At 38.6% G+C, this 19748-nt stretch overlaps 1 protein-coding gene across 1 annotated transcript in view; it reads right to left on the reverse strand.

The window, feature by feature from the left end:
- zgc:113054 (uncharacterized) overlaps positions 1–18882 on the reverse strand; it is a 30845-nt gene extending 11963 nt beyond the window's left edge. Inside the window, exons 1-7 of the mRNA XM_070549850.1 lie at positions 18726–18882; positions 4911–5100; positions 4726–4817; positions 4409–4641; positions 1571–1807; positions 1417–1491; positions 1134–1350 (exon numbers count right to left, since the gene is read on the reverse strand). Coding sequence (XP_070405951.1) covers positions 1134–1350; positions 1417–1491; positions 1571–1807; positions 4409–4641; positions 4726–4817; positions 4911–5100; positions 18726–18867 — 1186 coding nt within the window. The 5' untranslated portion in view covers positions 18868–18882. The remainder of the gene's footprint in view (positions 1–1133; positions 1351–1416; positions 1492–1570; positions 1808–4408; positions 4642–4725; positions 4818–4910; positions 5101–18725) is intronic.
- Positions 18883–19748: the final 866 nt, after the last annotated feature.

Consider the following 19748-nt stretch of genomic DNA (forward strand, 5'->3'; position numbering starts at 1 on the left):
GCGCAGCCAAGGTGTTGAGGGGATTCGTTCTGGTGGCCTGAGGATCAGGTCTCCGCCTTTTGCAGATGATGTGGTCCTGTTGGCTTCATCAGAACGTGATCTCCAGATTTCACTGGAGTGGTTCGCAGCCGGAAAAGGGTGGCTTACCACCTCCGGGTCGGGGGAGAGGTCCTACCTCAAGTGGAGGAGTTTAAGTATCTAGGGGTCTTGTTCACGAGTGAGGGTAGGAGGGATCGGGAGATCGACAGGCGGATTGGTTCGGCGTCTGCAGTGATGCGGACGCTGAGCCGATCTGTCGTGGGGAAGAGGGAGCTGAGCCAGAAAGCCAGGCTCTCGATTTACCGGTCGATCTACGTCCCAATCCTCACCTATGGTCACGAGCTTTGGGTAATGACCGAAAGAACGAGATCGCGGATACAAGCGGCCGAAATGAGTTTCCTCCATAGGGTGGCCGGGCTCAGCCTTAGAGATAGGGTGAGGAGCTCGGACATTCGGGAGGGACTCGGAGTAGAACCGCTGCTCCTCCGGATCGAAAGGAGCCAGTTGAGGTGGTTTGGGCATCTGGTAAGGATGCCTCCTGGACGCCTCCCCGGGGAGGTGTTTCGGGCATGTCCTGCCGGCAGAAGGCCCCCGGGTCGACCCAGGACACGTTGGAGAGGTTACATCTCCAATCTGGTCCGGGAACGCCTTGGGGTCCTGCCGGAGGAGCTGGTGGACAAGGCCGGGGAGAGGACGGCCTGGAGCTCCCTAGTTGGGATGCTGCCCCCGCGACCCGGACCCGGATAAGCGGAGGAAGACGACGACAACGACGACGACGGTTCGCAGCCGAGTATGAAGCACCTGGGATGAGAATCAGCTCTTCTACGTTTGAGACCATTGTCCTGAGTCAGAAAAAGGGTAGAATGCCTTCTCCGGTTCAGGGACTAGGTCCTGCCCCAAGTGGAGGAGTTTAAGTATCACAGCGAACCGTGGTGTGAGAGCATGTGAAGAGGGTTAGATGCATGTGTCTCACCCAAATTAACAATACAACACACATCATGGATCGACTGTGAGACTGAATCTTTAGATTTTGCAGCTAAACAAAATTTTTGAAGACATTTTGGGATGCAGCTCAAGGAAACAATGAGGATCACCTTTTAGATGGAGCTCCTTAGCAACAGTCTCAGCCTTTCCTTGATCCATGTCGACCACAGCCACCTTGGCACCGGCCTCACCCAGAGCGTGAGCGAAAGCTCGGCCAATGCCCTGCCCGCCACCTGTTACATACGCCACCTTTCCATCTAGATGCATTCGGTCCAGAATGGAACGGCCTTTGACTCCTCGGAAAACTTCGTCATCCGTTGTGTTACACTAAGGAGAAACAATCAACAGTGAAGATGACCATGTCACTAACAGAAAAGCTGTGATGAGTGGTACCTGTGAAAAGGAGTTCTGGGAGGTCACAGAAACACGCCGAATGAGACTGATGCCATCTCTGAGAGGGACGATGACCTTTCAAACACAACAGGTAGGATGAATTTGACAAAATAATCAAACCACTGGTTGTGGTGTGGAAAGGTGAATAACCTACCTGCTCCACTCGCGGATCATTAGAGATAAACTCGTTGAACTCTCGAAGCGCCAGCCCATTGCTATCAGTGGTGTCTTTAAGATAAACCTTAGCTTTGAACAGACAGTTATCTACACAGATAACACCCCGCAATCTCAACAAGTTGTTGTCCATGATAAAGTTGTAGTAGTTGATGTAATTGGGCTTGTCAGCATCGATGAAGACAATGTCGAATTGCTCGCCTGCAGAAGCCAACTCCTGGAAAGGCACATGACATAGTTACAAATTGGGATGTGTCACCTAAAATGTCGGCAGCAGTCTTTGGCCAATGCGATCACCTAAAGCAGCTGATAGTGCAAACTGCGGGTGCAAATGTAAAGAGGTAAATATAGGGCTGACAGACATTCTGCACCAGGTCACGCAACCCTTCCAGAGCAGGTTTGGGTTAATAAACCTCAACAAAAAACGACTAAACTAACACCAGAGCTTCATGTGAATTTATGGAACTGGACTAGAGATCCCTAAAAGCTGGACTTTATCAAGTAAAGTCTTTTTTTTTTTGTGGATTCTTTGAAAACTTTACTGAAGGCTTGTGTCTTTAACCCCAAGATGCCCCATGTGTCCTGAAGAGTACGCTGTCTTTTTGCATTAATATTTCATTCTGTTCTACTCAGACCTGATATTAATATTTAGGGGGACTGGAGTTGGATGAGGGGGTATGGATTTGAAAAAGATTCTTCGTCGTGCCGGCTGCTTGCATGTGCTAAATTAAAATGAGCACTTTCTTCGATTTCCAATTTTGACTTCCACCTGTTTCACTTTCTGCTAAAGCGCCCCCTGGCAGGTGAAGGAAAATCTTCAGTAAAGCCGCACTTCATTATAAGCCGCATGGTTCAAAGCGTGGGGAAAAGGTAGCGGCTTATAGTCCGGAAAATGCGGTACTGTCTCGGTACCATATGAGACTAAAGTGGCAATCTGTTCTGTGCAGGTGTGCAGCCAGCCTTCTTACAGCAACTGCAGCATTTCGGTCTAGCCTGATTTTAGTTTCTATTTTGTTAATAAAAAAGAAGATTTAATTGATAACAGTTGAAAATAAAAGTAAAATAACCGGAGTGGGCAACCTACCTCCTAATCATTAATGAGCTTGCCCACTTGTTTATGTGGGAATATGAAGATTACTGTAATATTCAAAACTTTTCATTTCCATTAAACTGGCCATACCCTGTACGATTTATACGTTCCAGTTATCAAAGCATCTAGGATTTGTGCAGAAGAAGGCCATAAAATGATAGGTGACATTCCAGAGAGCAGAATCAGACTAAACACTGATAATTCTACACAAAAAAAAGCCCAAAGCAGTAGAAACAAACTTCCTGGAAAGCGCTAAATGTCGCTGTGGATACAAGCATTATGAAAAAGTCTAAAGAAACTAAAGGGAAAAACACATAAGATTGTTAATCCACTGACTGACATTTTTAATAACAAAACCTTTATTAGTAGGTTAATATTAACAGTTCATTTAAACTTTTAAGTGACGGAGTGTATTTTCCCTGGCAATAGGGGGCAGTAAATACCTAAATCATTGCAAGTAAGCATTATTTTTGTGTTCAAGTAAAACCTTACCAACAGATGGTCATTAGGGTCAAAAATCCTTGGAGTGCAACCTCCATCAAAATAACAAGAGCATCAGATTCCCTTTTATCCCTTGCAATGAGTGAAGAACAACATTTATTAATGCTGAAAGTTTTGTAACTATTTGTTACAAATCAGTAAATGCATTCTGTCCTCACAGGCTTCCGAAGAAGCGTCGCCCAGAGACTTACACCCGCTCCCATGAATTTTAAACCCAATTTTTATAGTTATATGTTATGAAAACCACCACTATTTTTCAGCTGGGTATCTTTTAATTCATTTACAACATTTCAATGGATATCTCCAGAGATTAATGGTAAAAAACTACACATTGTCACTTTAATAGTTTCATTTTTCATGTGACAGAATTTACTTATTAGTTTTTACAAACTTTTTATTTTTTAAACTAGGAGGCCGAGTATCCATCCAGGTGGCATTTCCGCTGCTTGCTAGGGAAGTAGTTTTTGCTCCCGATCCGATTCCAAGTCATTTGATTTGGAGTGTCTGCCTTACCGAGTCCCGATCCGATACTTTTCAGGAAAGCATTAAAATAATAATAATTAACACACCCAAGTTGTCCTTAAGGCTTCACTTTCACTTGTTTATGAAGTGTATCGATTAAGTAACATGTTAATATCATGAATATGCATGAAATAAAAAATGTAAACCATTGTTATTCCATTTGAAAATCTATCTCAGGATTAATTTATTAAGGTTAAATCCAACATTTTTCACTTAATTCTGACCACGTGCTCGAGCCTGATCGAGCACATGACTTGCTTGCATTGCTGCCAAGTACACGTTTAATTCGAAGATTATCAAAAAAATATAAATAAAAGTTCCAGAACACCACTGAATAAGGCCCGAGTTTGTTCATATATGTTTTGTGTTCTCCATACATGACCTAATGACATCTTGGCCTTACCTTTTTAAAGACAGGTATGACATGTATGGTAAGTATACACAGACTGCACACTGTCAACCAGGAAAGAATCAAAAGAACCTTACAGACTAGAATAAAGACAACACTCTTTTTACAAAACCTTGCAGTTGATGAGAAACCGTAAAAGGTCTTTATGGAAAACATTTCAAAGTTCAATGGTGTAAATTCCTAATAATGTTTTCATAATATTTTTAAATTTAAAAATATTTAAGGGAAAACTTGTGACATGATCCAGGAGGTTAATGATGTACAAGAAGATAGGTCTAACTGTAACTGTCCCTCACCTTTAGGGTGTCCATGGCAGGTCCCGTCTTGACAGTTATCTTTTTACCATGTGGAGACTTATCAAAAATGGGCTGAGCAAACTCCTTTAGATATGGCTCTAACTCACAGGCCACTAAACACCCATCCTCAGGGAGTCCCTCGGCCATGGACAGGGCTCCATAACCGGTGAACATTCCTATCTCCAGGACCTTCCTGGCTTGACTCATATGGATTAGCATCTTGAGAGTCTGTCCTGCAAAAACACATCCAAGAATACATTATCACAATGCATCTTTAACTGTAATGGTAGTAATCATCACAAGGATAAATATCCTACCCTCCACATGGCCAGTGATGCACTCCTTGGGAAGCCGAAACGTAGTCTTGCCCTCCTTAAACACTTGATCCCAGTCATGAGAAATAGTCTTTCTGGCATAACAGGCACATGTATATTTTACCTTAAAGTATTTACAATAAATATGCTTAGCAAGAAACATTTGCTATAGGAAAGTAACATTATACTTATAAAGCTCAGCCAGAGGTTCACTCTCTGGTGTGGTCATGTTCTCCAAATAGTCATCCAGTCCGCTGGAAATATCCAGAGCCTTCTGCAAGTGACTTTTCAGCTCCTCCGGAACAGCACCACATCCTGCTGCTATTTTCTTGGCTTTTGTTAACAAGTCCACAAGTACTTCCACTGGGGTGTCAGGAACTGGGAGAATAATACATGCATTTTAGCTCTATATACTAGTGTATTCTGCATTTAGAGATTCATTGTGGTGGTGTTGTAAATATGCTCATTACAAATGTAGTAAAGGTTGGAGGTCAAAAAGTAAATGGACTGTATTTACATAGTACCTTCCGGAGTCTTAACAGTGATGCCCGTAAGGCATTACTGCCTTGCTTAGTAACGTGTTACTCTAAAATTGCCACTTTTTCCAGTAACGACAAATCTAACGCATTACTAGTTCCATATCAGTAATCTAAATAAAGTTACTTGTCTTAGACAGTAATCAAATTAAAGTTACTTTTCCTAGACAGTAATCAAATTACAGTTACTTGTCCTAGTCAGTATTCAAATTAAAGTTACTTGTACTGGTCAGTAATCATATTAAAGTTATTTGTAATAATAATAATAATACATGTTATTTGAACAGTGCCTTTCTAAACACTCAAGGACACTTTACAGACAGAGATAAAATACACAACAATAAAAGATGGAACAGCATAAAATAATCAGACATATTGAGCAATGAGAGTAACTATTGGAATGCTAGATGGAACAGGTGGGTTTTGAGTCTGGTTTTAAAGAGAGTGAGGGAGTCAATGTTACAGAGGTCATGAGGGAGTGAGTTCCAGAGCTGGGGAGCAGAGCGACTGAAGGCCCTGCTCCCCATAGTGACCAGACAGAAAGGTGGGACAGAGCGGTGGATGGAGGAGGAGGACCTGAGGGAACGGGTGGAGGCTGAAGGATGAACAAGGTCTTAGAGGTACAGGGGAGCTAGGTCCAGGGTGTAATTTGCCGTTTTTGACAAATTTAGAGTTGTCCTTTGTATTTCCAAAATAAAAACCATAACCACTGTCTTATGTGGTATCAATCTTTTCAGCACAACCTGGCCTTTATGACTTTATACTTATTTTTTTATATTTGGACATAAAGGGGTTGCATATAAGACCGTAAATCACTCAAAAACATAAAATCCAAATTGGAAAAAAGTTGTTTATTTTACTGTGAAATTAACAAACATTTATGACGATTGTTTTTTATAATTTAGAATGGTAATCTAGACTGTACATTTATAAAAAATCTGAATAAATCTGGCAAATACCAAATTTTAAAAAAATTATTAGCCCTCTGGGGTCCAGGGCGTAAATCACCGTGTTTGACTCATTTTGGTTTTTCTTTTGTATTTTCTAATAAAAACAATGAATATTAGTATATTAGTTTAGTTTATTTCAAACAAAGAAAACATACATAATTTTTTAAAAAATACCACAAACAGAAAAAATACATATCATCCCTTCTTCTGTGTTTGAAAGGGGTAGGCTGAAGTGGAAACTTATATATCCCTACCCCTTTATACAAGTAATTTTTACTTGTTTACTGTATTGCCTTATGGGGTATCATTTTTTTCAGGACAACCTGGACTATCAGAATTTATACTTATTTTATTAATTTGGCGATAATGTACATGCATTTTGGAGTGGGGAATGGCTCTGTCTCACGCTGCGGGGATCGAGATCTGACAGCTGCGCGCCACATCATGACCCCACTCTTCTATGAGGAAGGATGGATCTGCCACATCGTCATCAACATTCTCGCTATTTGCCTCAGACTCCGGCTGTGAGTCTCCGTCCACTTCCTCTGCTTCCAGTTCAAAAAACAGCCGAACTATCTGAACTGCCTGGTGGACATTTATCCTTCTCATCATCCTTTATATAAGCCTAATAAAAGCCTACTAAACTGCAGAGACAATATATCTGTCCGGATCGCTCCAAAATATGAAGTTTACGGTCAATATCTGTCTAATTGTTTGTTGTTACTCCGTTAGCGCCACTCCTTTCCCCGTGAAGCGGCTCCTTTTTGCGCACATATCGTTACTCGTGTGGCCTTCCTCTCTCTCTCAGCTACATAATGATAGTTTTTATCAATTGAATATGTGAGACTTCCACCAACAGCAAAAGGATCTCATGTTGTTGTGGGTTTTTTCAAGTTCACAAGCACATTCTCTCTCACGGATTACTAAACTGCTGTTTTGACAAGTTATCAGATTGTCTAAAAATAGGTTGTTTTTTAGTTTAGTATAACTTCGCTTTTACGTTGCCTATTTACAAAATGTAAGAACTGGGGTGTAGTTTATAATCTCCTTTTTAAAGCTGAATTGAAACCGAAACTCAGGGAGACGGAGTCTTGCTGCTACAGCGTCCCAAATCAGACATGTTCAAAAGACGCGGATATGCATCCATGGACCCCAGAGGGTTAAAGTTACTTGTTCTAATCAGTAATCAAATTAAAGTTACTTGTACTGGTCAGTAATCAAATAAAAGTTACTTGTTCTAATCAGTGATCAAATTAAAGTTACTCATACTGGTCAGTAATCAAATTACAGTTACTTGACCTAGTCAGTATTCAAATTAAAGTTACTTGTACTGGTCAATAAACAAATTAAAGTTACTCGTTCTAGTCAGTAATCAAAATAAATTTACCCGTACTGGTCAGTAAACAAATTACAGTTTTAGCCATTTGCTTAAACATGATTGACAGATGCTAAAACCAAAGGAACCCAACTTGAAGTTGTTGTGGCTCTGCCTTAAACACAGTGTAATCATACCTTAGACAAAAGTGCTGCTTTGCACTTTGGTTGCAATTCTGCAAAACACTAGCTCCTTTCTACAACACACTTGCTCCTGCTCACAACACACTATTTCATACATAAGACACTTTGTTCAAAAAGTAAATGTTGCAGTACCATTGGGAAAACGCAGCTATTCAAAATACAAAACACAGTCTGTCATTGAAAACAATTAGACACACACCTGAAAACAATTACTAACAAAACTGAACACCAATCATTCAGCTACAAAAAGGCCTTAGCTAAGCCATTTTGGAGAACTTGCCAGCATGGAGGGGGGGGGGGGGGGGGGGGGGGGAGCTAGAGGCAGAGCAAGAGGAGGACGTGGATGAAGAGGCCGTGCAAGGACCATAATTTCTGATGGCATTAGGGCAACTGTGGTGGACCATGTCATAAACCATGATCTGACCATGAGGGAAGCTGGACAGAGAGTCCACCCCAATCTTTGCCGTTTCACGGTCGCATCCATCATAAGGACATTCAGACAGGAAAACAGGTATGCCTTCAATTCCTGTACTACATTAATGTAGCTTGAGTATTTACAGTACTGTCTCATCTTACATGTATATGTAACGTACATGTACTGTTACACCAGTACTGTACTGAAGGGTGGCTCCTTGTGTTGTGACACATATAATCATGTCTTGAGATGTTTTACAGTACTGTGATACAAGTACAGTAAATACAGTAAAATACAGTTTGTATAGTACTGAAAAATAGAACAAAACGATTCCAAATACTGGTTGCATTGTTTTCTACAGAATGATCAGAAGACCTACTGGCGGTGGACGTCAACGCCTATTTACTGAACAACAAGAACTTGCATTAGTGGACATGGTCAGGGCAAATAATACGATCCGTCTCCACCAGCTACAGAGTCACATAATTGCAGATAGACAGAGTTTTGGCAATATAAATACAGTATGCATTACCACCATTAGACGCATCTTGACAAAGCACCACATTACAATGAAACAACTGTACAGGGTTCCATTTCAAAGGAACAATGCCAGAGTGAAGGAAGTTCGACGTGAATACGTACAGGTAAGTGTTTCAGTCCTCTACATTTACAATACAAAAGAGGAGCAGTCAAATAGCTGAGTCTGTATCATTGGATCAGTACCACATTGACAATGTATATTCAGAAAGCTAAACCGGCCCCTGTGTGATGAGGTGGTTCAATTCTGTATCAGTGTAGTTGTGTACTTTGAGTAATGCCATCCATACAGTACTGTACAGTACAGTAATATGTACTTTTTCTTGCAGAGAATGCTCGCCATGGATGGAGCTGCTCAGCCTCATGAGTGTAAATACATCAATGAGGCTGGATTCAATCTGACAAAAAACAGACGACGGGGGCGTAATCTTATTGGCCGAAGGGCAATTGTGCACGTCCCTGGGCAACGTGGAGGAAATATTACATTGTGTGCTGCTATTAGCCTTAAAGGGCTACTGCACTATCATGCCAAATTGGGGCCTTACAATTCACAGGAAATACTCACATTTCTTGATGGTCTACATGACATTGTCATACAGAAGAGACCAGAGCAGCCCAGGTTTGTTGTTGTGTGGGATAATGTTAGTTTCCACCGGGCTGCTCTGGTCCAAGACTGGTTTACTCATCATGAAGGATTTGAAGTGGTGTACTTGCCCCCTTACTCCCCATTTTTGAATCCTATAGAGGAGTTCATTTCAGCATGGAGATGGCGCGTACATGACTGCCAACCCCACGCCCGAATGCCACTTTCACAAGCAATGGCACAGGCCTGCGGAGATATTGAAATCAGGTCAATTCAGGGATGGATTAGACACACAAGGGGATTTTTCCCCCCGATGTTTAGCCGGAGGAGATATTGCTTGCGATGTGGACGAGGTCCTGTGGCCCGACCCCGACAGACGGCAGGATCCATACATGTAACTTCTGTGTGAAGTTCAGTTTGTTTTATTTTTGCTTTACAGTAACTGAATTTCCTGTCATATGAATTTCACTACTGTAATGTAATTGCAGTAATGTTGATTTCAGTATTTTATTTTTGGAATTATGAGAAACATCTGGAATTGTAACTGAATAAATACAGTACAAGTGAAAGACTGCAGTGTTTTATTTAAAGTAGACTAGTGTGTTCCTGCAGATATGAGAGTGTATTGACATGTGGAAGTGGGCATCATTTAGTCATCAAAGTGAGGTTTTGACAAAGGATTGTTCAGTTTTGATGGCAGACTTTGTATCTGGCATAGATGTGAATGGTTTATTTCCCAGTGTTCTTCCGTACTTCCTTGTGTGTGGAGTTTTGGCACCATGAGCCAAGTTTTGCAAAGTGTGTTAAAGCAATGGACTAAAACTGTAAAGTTACTCGTACTAGTCAGTAATCAAATTAAAGTTACTCGTTCTGGTCAGTAAACAAATTAAAGTTACTCGTACTAGTCAGTAATGAAAATAAAGTTACTCGTTCTGGTCAGTAAACAAATTAAAGTTACTCGTACTAGTCAGTAATGAAAATAAAGTTACTCATACTGGTCAGTAAACAAATTAAAGTTACTCGTACTAGTCAGTAATCAAAATAAAGTTACCCGTACTGGTCAGTAAACAAATTAAAGTTACTTGTACTAGTCTGTAATCAAATTAAAGTTACTCGTACTGGTCAGTAAACAAATTCAAGTTACTTGTACTAGTCAGTAATCAAATTAAGTTCATTGTCCTAGTCAGTAATCAAATTAAAGTTTCCTGTCTTAGTCAGTAATCAAATTAAAGTTACTTGTTTTACAGTTTACCCACGGTTTTCCATTTTATACCTTCCACCTTATTCCCCCTTCCTCAATCCCACTGAGGAGTATTTCTCAGCCTGGAGGTGGAAGGTGTACGAAAGGAATCCACAGAGCCAGGGCCCACTGCTTCAAGCCATGGAGGATGCTTGTAGAGATGTGGCCTTTGAGGCCAGTCAGGGCTTCATGAGGCACTCGAGGCGGTACTTCCAGTGATGTATGGACCAGAAGGACATCGTCTTTGATGTTGATGAGGCCCTCTGGCCAGACAGAGACCGGAGGCGTGATGCCCCATGATTATGCTTGAATGGGTGTGATGTCTAATGTTTGTCTCAGAGAAAGGTGGGCACTGTCATACATTCAGTGTGTAATTCATTGTGTTCCAATTAGACGATTGTGTTTTCAGTTTTGCTCTTCAGTGTTCTTTCCATGCTTGGTAGTGTTCACCCAAAGGCTACTTGTGTTTAAGCAATGAATGGTATGTGTGTGTCATGTGAAAATATGGCTGTGTTTACCAAATGAAAACACGTGTTCCATTTTGGGAACATGTTACGATATGTGATGGCAGGGTTTTGTTGCAAAGGGAAGCCACGGTTTAGCAATTTGTGTGTTATGCTTGGGGTTTTGTGTGTGCAGTTTTGAAAGAAACGTACAGTTTTGAAAAACGCGTTTTAGCAATGGAAAAAAACTGTAATCAGTAATCAAATCAAAGTTACTTGTCCAAGTGAGTAATCAAATAAAGTTTCTTGTCCTAGTCAGTAATCAAATTAAAGTTACTCATACTGGTCGGTTATTAAATTAAAGTTACGTGTCCTAGTCAGGAATCAAATTTAAGTTACTTGTTCTAGTCAGTAATCAAATTAAAGTTACTCATACTGGTCAGTAATCAAATTGCAGTTACTCATCCTAGTCAGTAATCAAATTAGTTACTTGTTCTAGTCAGTATTCAAATTAAAGTTACTCTTACTGGTCAGTAATCAAATAAAAGTTACTTGTACTGGTCAGTAAACAAATTAAAGTTACTCGTACTGCCCAATAAACAAATTACAGTTACTTGTCCTAGTCAGTATTCAAATGAAAGTTACTTGTACTGGTCATTAATCAAATTAAAGTTACTCGTACTAGTCAGTAATCAAATAAAGTTTCTTGTCTTAGACAATAATCAAATTAAAGTTACTTGTCCTAGTCAGTAATCAAATCAAGTTTCTTGTCCTAGTCAGTAATCAAAATAAAGTTACTTGTCTTAGTCAGTAATCAAATTAAAGTTACTTGTCTTAGTCAATAATCAAATTAAAGTTACTTGTTCTAGTCAGTATTCAAATAAAGTTCCTTGTCCTAGTCAGTAATCAAATTAGTTTCCTGTCTTAGTCAGTAATCAAATTAAAGTAACTTGTTTTAATCAGTAATCAAATTAAAGTTACTTGTCCGAATGAGTAATCAAATAAAGTTTCTTGTCCTAGTCAGTAATCAAATTAAAGTTACTCATACTGGTCAGTAATTCAATTAAAGGTACGTGTCCTAGTCAGTATTCAAATTTAAGTTACTTGTTCTAGTCAGTAATCAAATTAAAGTTACTCATACTGGTCAGTAATCAAATTGAAGTTACTTGTTCTAGTCAGTATTCAAATTAAAGTTACTCTAACTGGTCAAAATCAAATTAAAGTTACTTGTACTGGTCAGTAAACAAATTAAAGTTACTTGTACTAGTCAGTAATCAAATTAAAGTTAGTCGTACTGGTCAGTAAACAAATTAAAGTTACACGTACTGCCCAATAAACAAATTACAGTTACTTGTCCTAGTCAGTATTCAAATGAAAGTTACTTGTACTGGTCAATAATCAAATTAAAGTTACTCATACTAGTCAGTAATAAAATAAAGTTTCTTGTCTTAGTAATCAAATTAAAGTTACTTGTCCTAGTCAGTAATCAAATAAGTTTCTTGTCTTAGTCAGTAATCAAATTAAAGTTACTTGTCCTAGTCAGTAATCAAATCAAGTTTCTTGTCCTAGTCAGTAATCAAATTAAAGTTACTTGTTCTAGTCAGTATTCAAATTAAAGTTACTCGTACTAGTCAGTAATAAAATTAAAGTTACTCGTACTAGTCAGTAAACAAATTAAAGTTACTTGCACTAGTCAGTAATGAAATAAATTTACTTGTTCTAGCCAGTATTCAAATCAAAGTTACTCGTTCTAGTCAGTAATCAAATTAAAGTTACTTGTTCTAGTCAGTATTCAAATTAAAGTTCCCCTAATTGGTCAGTAATCAAATTAAAGTTACATGTACTGGTCAGTAAACAAATAAAAGTTACTCGTACTAGTCAGTGATCAAAACAAAGTTACTTTTACTAGTGACTAATCAAATTAAAGTTACTCGTACTGGTCAATAAACAAATTAAAGTTACCCATACTAGTCAGCAATGACAATAAAGTTACTCATACTGGTCAGTAAACGAATTAAAGTTACTCGTACTAGTCAGTAATCTAAATGGTTACTTGTACTGGTCAGTAAACAAATTAAAGTTACTTGTACTAGTCAGTAATCAAATTAAGGTTGTAATGGTTAGTAAACAAAATAAAAATACTTGTAATAGTCAGTAATCAAATTAAAGTTACTCGTGCTGGTCAGTAAACAAATTAAAGTTACTTGTACTGGTCAGTAAACAAATTAAAGTTACTCATACTAGTCAGTAATCAAAATAAAGTTACTTGTACTAGTCAGTAATCAAATTAAAGTTACTCATACTGGTCAATAAACAAATTAAAGTTACTCATACTAGTCAGTAATCAAATTAAAGTTACTCATACTAGTCAGTAATGAAAATAAAGTTACTCATACTGGTCAGTAAACAAATTAAAGTTACTCGTACTAGTCAGTAGTCTAAATAGTTACTCGTACTGGTCAGTAAATAAATTAAAGTTACTTGTACTAGTCAGTAATCAAATTAAGGTTGTAATAGTCAGTAATCAAACTAAAGTTACTCGTACTGGTCAGTAAACAAATTAAAGTTACTTGTACTGGTCAGTAAACAAATTAAAGTTACTCATACTAGTCAGTAATCAAATTAAAGTTACCCGTACTGGTCAATAAACAAATTAAAGTTACTCATACTAGTCAGTAATGAAAATAAAGTTACTCATACTGGTCAGTAAACAAATTAAAGTTACTTGTACTAGTCAGTAATCTAAATAGTTACTCGTACTGGTCAGTAAATAAATTAAAGTTACTTGTGCTAGTCAGTAATCAAATTAAAGTTGTACTGGTCAGTAAACAAATTAAAAATACTTGTAATAGTCAGTAATCAAATTAAAGTTACTTGTACTAGTCAGTAATCTAATTAAAGTTACTTGTCCTAGACACTGCGTTACAGGCTATTATTTTTGTGTAAACATCTTTTGTGGTTTGCAAAGGTTGCATGATGTACATGTATTTTGTTTGATTTTAAATAAAAAAACTTCAATACCAAGTAGGATTTTGCAGGTTGCTATAAAAATGATCTTTATGAAGTAGGAAAACATGTTTAAACATAAATAGTAGTTGAGGATTTTGTATATTTTCTACTTATCCCATAAACCTAGTATGCTGATCAACAAAAATGTAATTAATATTTGTTACCAGTGTTATGGGCACCAGCCTGGCCATTTGGATTCAGGAGCCAGAATCACCCAGCCCTGGTTATCAGCCTGACACCGCCCCTCCTCCTCCTCCTCTCTTCCAAGCTGCTGAGGAACACAGCTGACCTGAATCCCTCCGATGACCCACACCTGGGATAAAAAGGCTGTGCCTTCAGCAGTCTGGGAGGCAGCAGTGCAGGGGTTCTGCTGTACTCCAGGCCTCAGATTGTTATAAGCGCCTTTGATTTTGGTGAAGTTTAACTTTTTTCGTTTTAACTCTGTGTGATCCAAATGGATATTTTGTTCTTGTCAACTTGGTTGACTCAGTTTTGGTTTTTAGACTTTTATCAACTTTGTTGGGTTTTTTAAAACACCTTCAGTTCGGTGAAACTTTTAATAAAGTTTTAACCAGGTATTTTATATAGTTAAGTTGTCTTTTAACTGTTAACCTTACAGAGAATTTTTCATTTTGCATTATATTAATAGTGCTCTCCAGCTGATTTCTCGCTTGTATTCAAAACAAGGCTGGGACTTTAACGCGTTAATTACGAGTAATTTATTAGAAAAAAAATAACGCGTAAAAACAAATAACGCATTTAATCGCAGCTTGCATTTCAAGCACGGCGGAACCTTTGTCATTGCACGACTTCCTCGTAGACTGAATATCACTGACGCACACAACAATGCACAGTGCTAATGGCTACTAAAACGGAATAAAAACAGAAAGAAGTTGCCTTGCTTGGACTAATGCAGGATTTAGTAAACACGTCCGCCTCTTTTCTTAACTTGGGGGAAAAAAAAACTTCCAGACAACAACGGAGTCCGTGTCGCGGACATTCTTCAGAGATCGTCTCTGCTGCGGCTGCCCAGTGGCAGTATATATAAATATATGTGTGTGTGTGTGTGTGTGTGTGTATATATATATATATATATATATATATATATATTAGGGCTGGGACTTTATTAAAATTTTTTATCTAATTAATTACAGGCTTTGTAATTAATTAATCTAAATTAATCACATTTTAATCGTTCAGGAAAATGTGCTCTCAAAGTAAAACTTTAAATTTATGAGACAGAGAATCAAACATTAGACATGGTTATTACTGTAAACTAAAGCTTTTAATAAAAAAATGCATTTTAATTATTCAAATGTCACTGTGTGATATGAAACAAAACCCAAATCAACTAAAATTTATAATTACAAATAGAAAACACCTGCAAAGGGTTCCTGAGCCTTTAAATAGTCTCTCTGTCTAGTTGAATGACTGAAATAAATTTGACTTTGCACCAGATTCTAATTTTTCCAGTTTCACTTGTTTGTATAATTGGGAATTTTTATTAGCATTTCTACTCATAATGTAGTAAAAACACATAAATAGTAATCCTTCAAAATGACAGTAGAACAGGCACAAATATGATCTAGGACTTTAATGTACTAACTTTTAATACCAGAGCAGGCATGGCATATTCTGAGAATGATCAGGAACACTAACTGGTTCCAGTTGGATGACTGGAGGATGATGGGAAGATAAAAGATCATGGCGAGGAAATAATGATCTGACGAACAGGTGAGCGGACATTCCTTACATGGGAAGTCCTGATGTCACGTTAATAAGGGGATACTGCAGACCCGCAGATTCACGCCTGCAGCAGCGAATCTGGTGTGATCTCCAGCCTGATCTCAACTTTCTCGTTCCTCGCTGCCCCTGATGCACTTAAGCATCCGCCTCTTAGCTGATGACAGCTTCAACACACCTCGCTGCTTAATGATAGTAATGCATGTGATGTTTAGACAGCGACTCGTCTCAGAAACATATAATTCCCTGACAGAATTGTTTAGAAAATCATCAGAAAAGTTTCAGAGTGTTTGTGTTTTAACTTAAACTTCTGTTTTCAACTTTAAGACACGTTGTTTGTGATTGTTTACAGAGTAGTGAGAACACGGAGCGTTCTCCCAGCGGCAGCCAGGTGCCTCTCGTTTGTCTGACTACTTTCATAAACTACTGTTAGGGCACAGAATTATTCTGTCTGGTGCTTTCAGCGCTGCACAGATGTTACGTAAATGTTAAAAATATAGCTTACCGCAACTTTTGTAAAGTTTCCGGTGCCACCGGGCAGCTGCAGCAGAGACGATCTCTGAAAAATGTCCGCGACACGGACTCCGTTGTTGTCTGGAAGTTTTTTTTCCCAAGTTAAGAAAAGAGGCGGACGTGTTTCCTAAATCCTGCATCAGTCCATGCAAGGCAACTTCTTTCTGTTTTTATTCCGTTTTAGTAGCCATTCGCACTGTGCATTGTTATGTGCATGAGTAATATTCAGTCTACGAGGAAATTGTGCAATGACAAAGGTTCCGCCGTGCTTGAAATGCAAGCTGCGATTAAATGCGTAAATTTTTTTTATGCGTTATTTTTTTTCTTATTAATTAATCGTAATTTACGCGTTAAAGTCCCGGCCCTAATATATATATATATATATGTATATATATATATATATATATATATATATATATATATATATATATATATATATATATAATCAAAGCAAAATAATACTGATAGAAAACTGACAGCCATTGTTTAACAACAGTTAAACTTCAATCCCATAACAACAGTTCAACCCCTTAACAGTGTTTTGTTACAGGGTTGAAGATTTTAGGTAAAAGTAGTCATAAGTCAACATTATCTAACTAACTGAGCACGATATAGGAAGATGAAAATAAGAAATTCATGTATTTCTCCAAATCAATCACTAGATTTTTTTTAAAATAACACAAATACCATTTTTGCATGTAACTGGGTTCAAAGGTTGAGCTTGACGATGTCAGTATGATGATAAAAGCAACCAAATATAGGTAAGGTATTCTAACTCTTACTTTTCTTTACTTTATGAGCTGGAAAAGACTTGAGTCACTTCCTGGCTGCAGAGGAAGTTTGACAGAACAATACTTACTTAAAAGGGAGGATATTAATACGCTATTACAGAGTTGAAAAAAAACAGGGGAAATTAAAAAATGTAATGAAATTGTACAATTTCGTATATCTTTTTTGTCTCTATGTTTTTGTTGGGTTTAAGGAGAGTGGCAAATAATTACAGTGGCAGAAAAAAATATCTGGTCACTGTCCACATTCATGTTTACTGATAAAGCTACTTTGGCCATTGAGGACTTGCTCTTTTGGCATGACTTCTACTCTTTGACAAGTCATAAAACTTTTAAAAACATCATTTTTAATTGTTTGCATCACGATGCAAAGGAACATTGACCTTTCCATTTCTTCTTTGAAAAAGTACTTTGTGATTTATGAAAATCCTTGTGGTAAACCTGTGGGCTAAAGGGCGCTGGGTTCATGGAGCACCCACCTCCATTAGAAGGCAACAAATACTTGAGCTGCTAAGCTTAGGGCAGTGGTTCCTAACCTGGGGGTCCCGACCCCCACAAGGGGGCGCCAAAGCCTCTCAGTGGGTCGCCAAGACCTCTCCACTTTAAGGGTTAAAACTTCATTTATTACTTGTTTATAGCCTACATTTTGCTCACTTTTTTTTCATGAGTGAAAAGTTTACCGATATTAAGACAGGAAATAATTAGTACAGAAAAAGTAACACACGTTTAAGAACATTTTGCTCAGCTCAATGTTTTATTTTCAAGTGTCAAAAGTTCATTAAAGATAGGACTGGTTGATTAATCACAGCCTTTACAGTAAATAATCTAGTATAAACAGTAATATACACTTTTAAGTACATTTTGCTCAGTGTATTTTTTATGTGTCAAACGTTTATTGAAAGGACTGATTGATTTATCAGTGTTTACAAGAAACAATGTGTTCAGAAAAGTAATACAAACTGTCAAGCACATTATGCTCTGTTTGGTTTTGTTAATGACTTTGTTCTGTACTGGAGCCTACTATTACTGTTATCTATTGAATCAAAGCATATTAAAATGTGCTTGAACAATTTTATCATTTCTTAATACTGTTTGTACTGGAAGAGAGAATGGGAGGGGGTCGTCAAAAATTTTACTGGTAAAAAAAAGGGGTCCCTTGGGAAAAAGGTAGGGAACCATAGGGGAAAAGGCTTTTCTCAAAAATCCGATACAAAAAGGTGTCAAAATTCGACCTAAAGAGAATATTCTGCATTTTATTAAATTGTGCTTTACATCATCAGTATCTGTTTCCACATCAGCCCATTAACTCAGACCACTTTTTAGGCAAAATGCTTGATAATATGGAGGAACATCTTTTATTCTATTTATTTATTTTGTTGTCTAAATGTAGATTTCACATAACTTAAGATTCAAAGTGGGAGGACAAAACGTTCTTCTATCTAAGAAAAATATTTAGGATACAACTAAGCTGAAAGCAATCACGAGTGTTCTATTACAGCAAACAGTTTGCCCATTTATTGTGAAGAAAGACCGGGAAGTGCGTTCCCAAAGCGGATGAGTCCAGAACGCACACGGGAATGCGCCTGGATCTCTGGAAGAGCTATTCCCTCGACTCCCACGCTGTCGTTCAACCCCGGCCCGGACCCTGCAGGACCCTCCAGCCTAGCACACGCCTCGACTCCATCCCCAGGTCTCCTCGCGGCGCGCAATAATAAACGAAGTTCTTACCTTTTTCGTGCGACATGCTTGCTGTGAATGGGCGTGCCGTTCCCTGCAGCTGGCAGCCACGGTGGGTGCTCTTTCTAAGAAGAGTTTCGATTGTGTCACAGCTAGTGAACAGCTGTGGGAGGAGGAGGAGCGAACCTTTCATAACGCGTGAAAAATGACCATTATCCAACAATCACATGACACGTGACGGCCTCGCTCGTGGAGCCGCGGTGTTAACGCCCTGGGAGACAGCCGTGAATGATCCATCATGTAGAATAGTTTCACACAACTATTTTGGCCGGAGGATGAAAGTAAACCCGAGTGGTTGGAGGGTTGGGGGTGCCGAAAAGGTGTCTGGAGCTGTTGACTCTGACGTGCGCGAACAAGTGGTGTGAAAATACTTGTTTTAAGTCCTGGGTTCAGAAAGGTTGTTAAAACGGTTGCTTACATTGGCATGCGGTTCTCTGGAAGGGGTTTCAAGCTCTGGTTCAGGGGCCAGTAGCTGTACATCGATGGTATTTGGCATCCAACAATACATCCATGTATATTTTGCTTATTGGTCAATGACAGGGGCGATTAGGTTTAGAGGTTTAGGAGTGCCAAATACCCAGAACTACCCGGCCAAAAGGATAAATGTCTCTGTACATTTTAACACAATTACATTACCATATTTGTGAAAGAAAATAATTGTTTTCACATATAAAATAAAGGTTTCACAAGTCACAAACTGTGTTTAATAGTTTCTGCTATCACTGTAGAGTAATCTGGTCCAAGTTTGAAGATCAGTGGATCCCAATCTGTTTTCCTTGTGTCCAAGACAAGCCAGGATCCCCAGCACCACCTCCTACCCCTCACACACACATGAACCCTTTAGGCCCTAAGTCTATTTTTGGTTAATATTCTCAAAAATGACATGTCTATAATTAAATGAGTATATTTCTGGAACCACAAGGTCTATTTATTTACTTTTGGTCTCATTTAAAAGGGAACTCCCATGGACTTTGTTGAGATATGTAAATACGACACTGTAACGTGATGAAGGAG

The sequence above is a fragment of the Nothobranchius furzeri genome, chromosome 3, assembly GCF_043380555.1.
Source record: "Nothobranchius furzeri strain GRZ-AD chromosome 3, NfurGRZ-RIMD1, whole genome shotgun sequence".
Classification (NCBI taxonomy): Eukaryota; Metazoa; Chordata; class Actinopteri; order Cyprinodontiformes; family Nothobranchiidae; genus Nothobranchius; species Nothobranchius furzeri.